General features: G+C 43.5%; 1 protein-coding gene across 2 annotated transcripts; it reads left to right on the top strand.

The window, feature by feature from the left end:
• Positions 1–8019: 8019 nt before the first annotated feature.
• LOC147893340 (cell division topological specificity factor homolog, chloroplastic-like) lies at positions 8020–9571 on the top strand. 2 transcript variants are annotated; one of them, XR_015542242.1, is made up of 3 exons: positions 8020–8173; positions 8493–9150; positions 9326–9571. XR_015542242.1 is itself a non-coding variant. In XM_087386186.1 (2 exons), exons 1-2 carry the CDS (start codon positions 8108–8110, stop codon positions 9078–9080), a joined length of 654 nt encoding a protein of 217 aa, XP_087242312.1. In that variant the 5' UTR covers positions 8020–8107; the 3' UTR covers positions 9081–9571. The 2 variants fall into 2 exon arrangements, 1 of the variants encoding a protein (XP_087242312.1); XM_087386186.1 differs by having other exon boundaries at positions 8493–9571.
• The last annotated feature ends 569 nt before the right edge of the window (positions 9572–10140 follow it).

Raw genomic sequence — 10140 nt, 5'->3', positions numbered from 1 at the left:
ATGTCATCCAGGCTACTGATTATCACCAAAAACCAAAAATGGTTGGAGGGTCAGGTTACAAAGAAAGCCAATGCACGGTCCATAGCTAAAGTTTTATATGAACAAGTAATCACATGGTTTGGATGTCCCTTGGAACTAGCCAGCGAGATGATCGAAGAACCCATTTCCTCACTAAAACAATAGCGATCCTAACTAGCAAATTCATGATCATACATAGGACCTTCGGATGTCTCCAAGGTAAAACTACAGATAATGCTTATTTTCAGTGGCCTAAATGGCCACAAGCAACGCTTCTTCAATGCATCCAATGCCACGGTCATGTAATAGTAGCCCTAGAAGCTCTTCCTACACTAATGAACCACCAACAAGCTTCTCCATCGACTCTCATAGGCAGCTCATGCCTCTATCTCCATGCTGCAACATACAGAGGTGCAACAATGGCCAAGATCCATGAATGGCAGACTCGGGACTCAGGGACCTCCCCCACAAAGGAAGGCCCATCAACGAGCTTGCACTCTTCATGATTGAGTACCTAGCCCCCGGTAGCCTCTACATCGGCACTTTGAGCATTGACGGCTCCAAAACGCCCCACTTCTTCATCTTCGTCTCATCATTTTCATCTTCATCCATCCATTATACTATCTTCTCCAAGGTTCTCAAACCTTAGGAGAGGACACGTGGCATTTTGGGAACGAGCCCTAGGAGATAGGGTTGGTTGAGTTATTTGGGATTAGGTTCGGTTAATAATCTGTGGTTAGATCAGTACCACAACATATAAGTATAACTAGTTGAACCAATGGTTAAACTGATGCCATGTGGCAACCCTACCCTCAGCCACCCCATCCATAAATGTGGTAGTCCACCTCATCACTTCGCTCATGTCAATAGAGCAGCTGCCTTGCCATGTCATCATAGTGCCATGTAAGTGCCTTATCTACCAGCTCAATAGACCTTGCCACATCTGTAAGTCCACCTCAGTAGCCTGCCACCTCAGCCTGGCCAGTGGTAGCGCCTTCTAAGCACATATTGCCACATAGGCACAGCCTTGTAAGTAGCGTGTAACCCACAATGCCACATCACCATGTGCCACCTCATCATTTTGATCACCCTCTTGGGATCCAAAATTGGCCATCCTTTCGGGAGCCATAACTTTTGATCCAGGAGGAATTTTGCGATGATCCAAAAAGCAAAAATGATTGCCATATTATGCTCTATGTGTTGACCACCCTAGATCTCCATCTGACTTATGCATAGGTTAGCATCATCAAATACTTATCATCAAAACCACCTCTTGATCCATTGTAGCATACCCATCACATGAAATGAATCCAAATAAAATTCATTTGCTGTATTTTGCACTTCGTCATGTAGTCTAGCTATAGACTAGCATCGCCATAGAGGAGATCCAATTCCACCAAGCCATGCCACATTAGCCGATTAGTTCCCATTGATGCCAATCCCATCGGCATACACATTCACACATCTGATACCAGCTTAGCCCCTTGGCATTTGGCACTTTAACACTTCATCAGTGACTCTTGGCAGAGTAATCTTTCTCAGATTCAGGATTGTTACATACATCTTGCACACACATGCCACCCATGTAAAGTCACACATTGTTGACTATTTTTGGCATTAGTTCATGCACATATACATCAGCCTTGTATAGCCTCTTGGATACGCCCGACACTCATTGCTTTCTTACAGGCTTGATCCTTGGCATACATTGTTTTCACATGACTTGGTTTTGACCGTTTAGGCATAAGCCCCCCAATGGTAGCTCTCACATAGTGTGCTCATGGGTAGACACTGTTGCCGGTACATTGGTAAGCCTCTTGGACAAGCACCACACTACCTGCAGCATGGAGATCTTCGCATCACACAGTTGATGATACACCAGTCATGACTTTGGATGAGATCCATGAGTGGAAAGAGAACCTAATTTCACCATTCATTGCCACAAGGTATGTACTAGTGTATCTCGAGCCTCATTGGTCTCGAGAGATTGGACACAAATGTTTCACATGTTAGCATGGATCAGCCCACAATTTTAGATCATGCACATTCCTGGGTAAGCCCTCAGCATGAGGCACACTTCTCGGTAAGCCCTCAGCATGAGGCACATTTGACAATAAGCCCTCAATATGAGGCAATCCCATCTATGTAAGCACAATCTCATTCTAGTGATGTATAGCCATCACTTTCATACATAGATTTGACTCCAGCTTTTGCCACAGATGCTATAGATACACAACAAGAGTTCATTTATGATCATGCAGTTCTTCAGTAGGAAAGTCCTCGGTACGAGGCACTCACATCTTCTGCCGCATGTAGAGATATATGCCCCAGTGCATCTAGCTCTTCATGTGATTCCATTCTAGCATCGATCCTTGATGCTTTCACCTCTCACAAGGAGCACATCATCTCCTTGGACACAATTTCCATGAATAGTACAAATCAACAGATCAGTATTCAAGACATTTCAGCATCAGCTCAGTTATGTCGCATTGCATCACCCCTGGATCTAGTTATTTTCGATCAATAGATCATTCCTCAGCATGAGGATACTTATGCATTAGTGCCCCAGTGCTATAGATATCATTAGGTTTAGTCAGCTCCACCTCAAGCCTATGACAGATGCTACATCCCATGCTAATGGATGTTTAGCTATGGACACAGTAGACAACTTTAGCTCATGACAATTGAGCATACAGGTTTGACAGGTTTCCATACCTTGTCAGTTTTACGTGCCTCTTCATCCAGTAGAGCAGCGCATCACACTCACACCTTGGACAACAAAATTTCAGCCCTTGAATCACTCTGTCCACATCGACTATGCGGTCTTCTTTGATCCCGCGTCATTCAACAGAGATTATACTTCTACTGCAGCATACCTTCCACATTGCTATCAGTTCTTTTGGGTTGGTGACACCCTCGTATGTCACAACCTACTGAATTTGTTCTCCATCGCTACATCGACTAGCCTCACATCTGGATGCCTCTTCTTCAGAGTAGCTACACAGTCCATGACAACTTATGACATGTTCAGCCTTGACATGTTCATCAACACGTAGCCATACACATAGTTCTTGACGCACTCATCTTTCGATCAACTAGTCTTTGATCCAGGCCGGGCATCTTACCTTTTGGCTTTCCTTCCTCGTCCCTTCGGCCTATCTTTTGGGTTTTGTACCCAAAGGAAAAGGATAACCCACAACTTAAGAGGGGAAAATGCACATTATGTACAAAATTGTAGGTTGTACCCATTGTACATGCTTCCTCTACGTAGTCACTTTGCTCACATACGCACATACTACTCTGATTTCTTTTCAATTTTCTTTCCAGCTTTTGATGCTATCATATGCACCAAACGAAACACAAAAAGGTCTTGTACATGCACCCTCTACTTCCCTAGTGCAGTTTAAGAGGGGGTGTTGAGGATGGTGTAAATTGCACCATCTACATAGAGCATAGGGGCAAAACCTAACCCTAACCCTAACCTTAAGGGGTTCACATGTATATCTTCATGTTCATGTTCAATACAACTTAGTGTACAAGTAGCTATATCATGTGCACTCCTCTCTATCTCCCTCTCTCACGTCCGCTATCAAATACTGCATATTGCAACACGACTCTTGTACAAGACCATCATTTTTTGACTTTTGTGTCCCATTGAGGCCAAGGCAGCCATTTTATTAACTCAATCATTGTAGTCATGACAAAAAAGTCTCTCATCCAACAAAACATTTCCACAACTTACTACCCAAGGACGAATGGGCTATGCTAAAGACCACCAAAGTACTCAAAATGATTTTGTACAAGATGGTTAATATCAATTGAACCGACTAGGATCAAAAGCTACACACAACACTATGGGGTGACTACAATGCATTCAAGGTAACCACAATGCACACTCCATTCCAACTAGCTTTTGGTTTCGTAGTAGTGGTACTAATGCAATCCCTAATACATAGTCTGCGAGTGGTGGTACAACATATGAATAGCCAAGAAGAAGCCATCAAGGACAAACTGAATGCCTTGACAAAGCTAGATGAAGTTAAGCTGAGGGTAGCCTAGACACAAGGAATCATCCACAGGTGGAGGAAGGCATGGCATGATGGCCACATCAAAAGGAAAAAATTCAAAGATGGCATGTTGGCACTCCTCTATAGTTCACCATTAAGAAAAAACTAAGCAAAACCTACAACATTATGAATGGACAGGGCCATACCAAATCAAAACATGCTTCAATAATGGCATGGTGCCTCTTGAAGACCTCAATAGAGCAAAGCTACCGAAGCGAGTCCATGGAATGAAGATCAAGATATTTTGGCCACAATCCAAGTTCATGCAAGAAGTTGGCATTGAGGCACAAAACCTGCAAAGAGTAAGAATCTCCACACCACAAGGGAAAAGGCCCAACCTAGAGTTAATACTAGTTGAATCAACATTAATACATCATGATAAAATGATGATCAAGTGTAAGGGTCACGCACCCCTAGATGACTAGACTTAATGGTGGTGTGACTATCAGCAAAGGATGGCACCAACCACCGTTAAGGAGTCGTCGACCCAAAATTGGGTCTCAATGACACCAATATATAGAGGCCTCACCATTTGGGAGGACTTCTATGAGCTATTTATGCTCCTAAATGCTATGAATATCTTATATCCTATTTAATCTCCAACCATCTCCATTGCCAAAAAATTGCTCTCCCTCACCAAAACATATGTAGCATGAAACATGGCGACCAAAGGAGAGAAAAAAAATGCAAGGGCAATGGGGCAACATCAAGGCCTAAGATGCAAAAGACAGAGTAGAGTGGATAAATGTTGCAGCTTTAAAAGGAGTATGAATGGCCACAACTTGCAAGAATCTAGCTGCCAAAGTTGAGCCTATAGAGATTTCATGAATTACTATGGGCCGAAGCTTCCAAGCAAGAGCTCACAAAATATGCCATCGAGATTCGAGCCTATGTACTGACACTATAAAACTTCATGGCAAGCAAAAATGTATTGAAAGTGGAAAAAAATGGTGGTGAAGGGAGATTGCCAAATTGAAAAGGGATGACCATTGACCCTCCCACCACTGAATGCGACAAACTTTTCAAAGAGAAGGCATGGGTCCAAGGACAAGGGTACTTCACAAGCAAGACCAAAGAACTAGATGCAAACAACCTCTTCTAATTCGTGTCGAAACAAATCACCATTCAAAGCCTTGACATCAACGTCACACGGACCATGGTATAAAAAATAATAAAGCCTTGACATCAACTAGGCGAAACTAGTCATAAGGAGTATTCAGACCCAGTTGGTGGGAGCCCATGTATGCGTGCTAATGAAGAATAGAGGTGAAAGAAACCTAGCACCTATCCCTTGACATCCCCTCTTTGAAAGATTATTCAAAGAATCTCCACCACACGAGCCACCTATGAAGGAAGTAGAACAATCGAAGGACAAGCTGGCTAAGAGAAAGATTGAGGAGTCACAACGATTGGAAGAACTTGTGATGAGGAAGACAAAAATGTCCCAATCCTACAAGGATGAACCCCTACAACAAACAAAAGCACACGAACCTCGGGCTGAAGAAGGGCCGAGACCCAAAGGCAAGAGCAAGGACTTCGCGTCCAAAGAAAGTGAACAGAAGACCAAAGACAAAGAGTTCTCCAATAAGGAAGATGAAGAATAGGATGAAAGGCCACACCCATTTCCATATCAATAGACAATGGGCCCAATCAAAAAGTATAGAATGTAGAATGCAGTGAAGCACCTTCAACCACTTATGGTGTAGATACCTTGAAGGGCTCATGCTATTTGATGTCCAAATGCCCATCCTACCAAAAATTGATATTGACACCACTAGCCACAAACAAGTGTAGGAATACGAGACCGTGTTCCACTACCAAGTCAAACAGGCCTACATCATACTATGCTACATGGTAAAGGAATTTGTGTAGGATAAGGTTAATACCTACACCCTATGGGTATTCAAAAAAGATCTCTACCATGCCAATGCTAAACTGAAAAACCTTGTGGGCAAAGAGGCAAGAAGATAATGACACACTTTGGATCATGCAAACTGAAAGAGATCAAGCCCAACAAGAGGTGGCAGAAGCGAGGATCAAAATAAAAGCACTAAAGGCCGCCAAGGTGAAAGCCACAAAGACTAGCAAGAGGCACAAAAAGAAGATCATGCAAGCCACTGACATGAGCAACTAGTTCACCAAAGAACACATAGCACTTAAGGCAAGCGTGGACATGCTAGAATCACAACATGAATGGGCTAAAGATAAGGTGCTAGTGTTAAGAAGTAAGTTGGTGGTGTTAGATGAGAAATACACAAAGTAGGCCTCAAAAGTCTTTGAGGGGTTCAGACTTCACCACAATAAGATGCAACAACACTTGGAATAATTGCTACAAGAAATTACCAAGACCCAACGACATGATAAGTTTCACAAAAAGGGGGATGACGATGATCCAAGAGGGGGCCCAAGGAGGAGGATCCTACAGAGCCAATATGCAAATAGGACCAACCCCACCCATAAATGAATCAAGGGCATCGAGGAACCGGCAAGTCAGGGCACTACAAGAGGGGCAATTGCAAAACTGGAGCCCAAAGATCAAAACAAGGGGGCAACGCAAGCCCATGGCAAGGGGTGGGGAACATAACAATGAAGCCATAACCATCACACCTGACTAGAGTGCCATAGGTTGTCCTTGAACTCACCGAATAGGGCCCCCAAATGAGGAGGAAGCTGATAAAGGAGAAGTGGACAAAGCCCAAGTAAACAAGGAGGGTGAAAGGGACTACGAAAGGCAGAACAAGGAGCCCAATATTAGCTATGGTTCAAGGCCCAAGCAAATAAGAGCAAAGGCACGCCTCACTAAGTCATGGAGCAGTGGTTGAAGGAGGTGCTCCTCACCCAAAGCCTTCCCATTAAGGCACATCCCATTGTGCTTAGCTATGACAAAGCAGTAGCAACTCCCCCATCAATGTGAAATAGGTCGCAAGCTCCATCTATCACAGTTGCTTCGCCCATTTCTCTCTCCATTCTACTGGCCATAGACCAATAGTGGAAGTACGCCATCAACATATATCAATAGGGCTACCAAAGTTTGAGACTATGCCTCCAACCATCGATACACCCTTCTAGAAATGATAAAAAGGATGTAGTGGGCCTTCCATTAGATAGCAGGTGTACAAATATGAAGTCTCAAATTTCAACAAGATCCCTATGCATAGAAACTCTTCACAGTAGAGGATGATACCAAATGCCACCCGATACCAAATGGACATCAAAGACCTCCACAAACAAACCCTGGCGGTGAACGCCATGAAGATGTAGCTTGCAGTAGTGTTGGGGTGAATGTTGCACCCCTTAGGGCAACAACCAAACAAAGCTAGGAATGCAGAATGAAGGAAGAAGGGGCAGCGGCGAGGGACGGAGTGACAGCATGCGACTCCCTTCGAATGACCTCCTTGGCTGGGTTGCCACCGTTCTCTAAATAGACCAACATTCCCAACTCATCTTTGATCCAAGCATTCAATACATAATCGTGCATCATCCCTGTCAATCTTCCTAAATAAGACCTTGCCAATATCATGCGAGAGAAGTCGTTGGAATCGTCCGTCACATTTAGGCACAAGCACAAACCTTAATTCGTTGCACACATTTAAGTTGCCCTACAAACCACTCGGAGAAGAAGCTCCTCCATTTTCTAGGCCCAACAGATCTTGAGCTCTAGGAAGGCTGCTATCCCCTTTGCAGAACTGTTGTTTACACAACTCAAACGATGCAATATCCCCAATCCATGAACCTTCACAGGCAGCTCCTTCACCTTGGCATGTCAGTGGATTAGCTAAAATCATTATTCCATGCTTAGTAGTTGCATGTGTGGCTGCAGCTCGTAGATTCTCCACCACACCGGATTATCATTAAATGTAAGACTAGTACCAGCCAATGAAAACAAAATAAAATACAAAACCCTTGTAGAAAATTCAAAAAGCAAAAGGTGCAATAAAATCTTTAAAACTTTTAAGGAAAATGTTTCCTCGTGCCTCTACTTGACGTAGACTCATTCAGAGTGTGAGCTTTGCTCGCTGGCCATGGAGTGTATTGCGGCAAATGCGTTAGTGTCCTACAGCTCAACGGTTTCTCGCCCTCGCTCTGCGGTAACAGCTTCTCCTCATCTTCATTTCGTCGGGGAGATTGTTGGTTTCATGTATCATTAGGAGCGCGTGTCCCTTGTCAACAAGCAAGACTCCGCTCAACGAGTCAGCAGTAATTATAGTACAGTCAGTATTGCGATGTGCGTTGTTCCTCTGTGTTCACCTTATAAAAAGTACAGCACGGGGAGGTGGCCACCTGGTTTAGGAGGATGCAATGAAGGCAAAGAATAGGTCAGAGGGGATTGCATTGGGCAAATTTCTTATGCCTTCTTCTTGACATCCTGCTGGCTGTCTTGTTTGGTAATGTGTTGGTCGTGTGCAGTTTTCCCGAAGAGGATTTTGTTTACCTTATCCAAGTTATCATGCTGGCTTCTCACAACAGCTAACAGGTGCTGGAAATTCTGTTTCGGGAACGCTTTTCAGTCATGACATATTTGAATGCCAAGCTCGTTTAAACAACAATAGTGTTTCTGGCGTAACTTTTCATGAATATTCTCGGAATGAAAAGCGTCTGAATTTTTTCGAGAGGCTGGCTCATGCGTGGCGCGTCCTCTTTCCTCCCATGCCCAAACGCGTCTCGAATGCTGAAATAGCTAAGCAGAGGCTCAAGATGATCCTCATTTCAGATCGGTGTGCCATTAGTGATGAGGCAAAGCGAAGGATTGTGGATAATGTTGTTGGTGCCCTTTCAAATTTTGTAGAGATTGAATCAGAGGAGAAAGTGCAGTTGAATGTGTCCACTGACCCAGATCTTGGAACTCTTTATTCAGTGATCGTGCCAGTACGTCGTGTAAGGCCAGAGTATCAACACGACAGTCTAATTAGAACTATTGACTATGGGGATGCTGTTGGAGGGATGAGGACTTTGGACATCAGGTTCGAATATCCTGATTTCAAGGATGGACAGTAATCACATCTTGCCTTAGACGTGGTCTTTGGAGGGCCGCCATGATAAATTTCTAAAGAATGGGACTATTCAGGTAAAAGGAAATCACCCTTAACCCCAGTGGAAATAATGAAGTCAGCAGAGGGCACATGGGATTGTGTTGCAACCCATTGAACTGTGCAGCCATGCAATATCTGTAAATATGCAAGTCTATCGTAGCCATGTATTCAGCAGATTCTAAGCCTTGATCATGCCTTGTGATTTTGCAGCTATGCTTCTCACGGTGAGTCCATGAAGTTTTCTTTAATGTAGGGGCTTTAGAAGGAGGTCAATGTATGTTTGCACCAACATTGAATCAGGCAGATGAAACTTGGAAGTTTATGCTTGTTGTTAAGCGATGCGTAAGGAACCCAAGATGATCCCGAGCAAGCATTCTCTTCAATAATTGGTGTTACTCCAGTCCTGTTGAGTGAGAACTACTATGATATTTATGTGTTTTCCATAGTGAGTTTAGAGAGCCCTAATAAATTTTACAATGAAGTTCTGATTGTTGAAGTAACGCCTTTACTTGCCTTTACTTTCTTCTTGTAAGATATCCATGATCTAAGCAACATCAAAACATGAGCTCTACCCCGTCAATGGAGAAGAGTACTTGTTCCTCCATCATTTATATTGAGTCTGAAAGGAGAGAACAAAGTGTCTCGCCTGCATTCTGTCTTTGTGATAGCAGTATGTATTGTAAAGAACATGGGAGCAGTATGTATACGTACTATGTGTAAATGTGGCTTTATTGTGCATTCAAAGCTTTGCCCATCAACCAAAATAGACTCCTCTATGCAATGCAAAGGCCCATTAATCACCTCGGGGACACAGAAGGGGGTGAAAAGGGAAAGGTGCTACCTATTAAGTGGGGGTTTTACATCTATTGGCAGTTTTAGAGTGTAGTCATAACAAAAGTTAGATATTTGGTCTTACAGTTAGCATTTCCATTGTTTGGGGCTCCATGAGTAGATCACTCATACGGGTAGAGTTTGCAGGGGTGGGGGGGGGGCTTTATGAAATCACCATTTTCCCTCACTCTTTC

Source organism: Dipteris shenzhenensis, chromosome 15 (assembly GCF_047967505.1).
Source record: "Dipteris shenzhenensis isolate YYH24624 ecotype China chromosome 15, Dip_SZ_1.0, whole genome shotgun sequence".
Lineage (NCBI taxonomy): Eukaryota > Viridiplantae > Streptophyta > Polypodiopsida > Gleicheniales > Dipteridaceae > Dipteris > Dipteris shenzhenensis.
The sequence above is the reverse complement of the archived record's forward strand: the minus strand, read 5'-3'. Positions and strand labels throughout refer to the sequence as shown.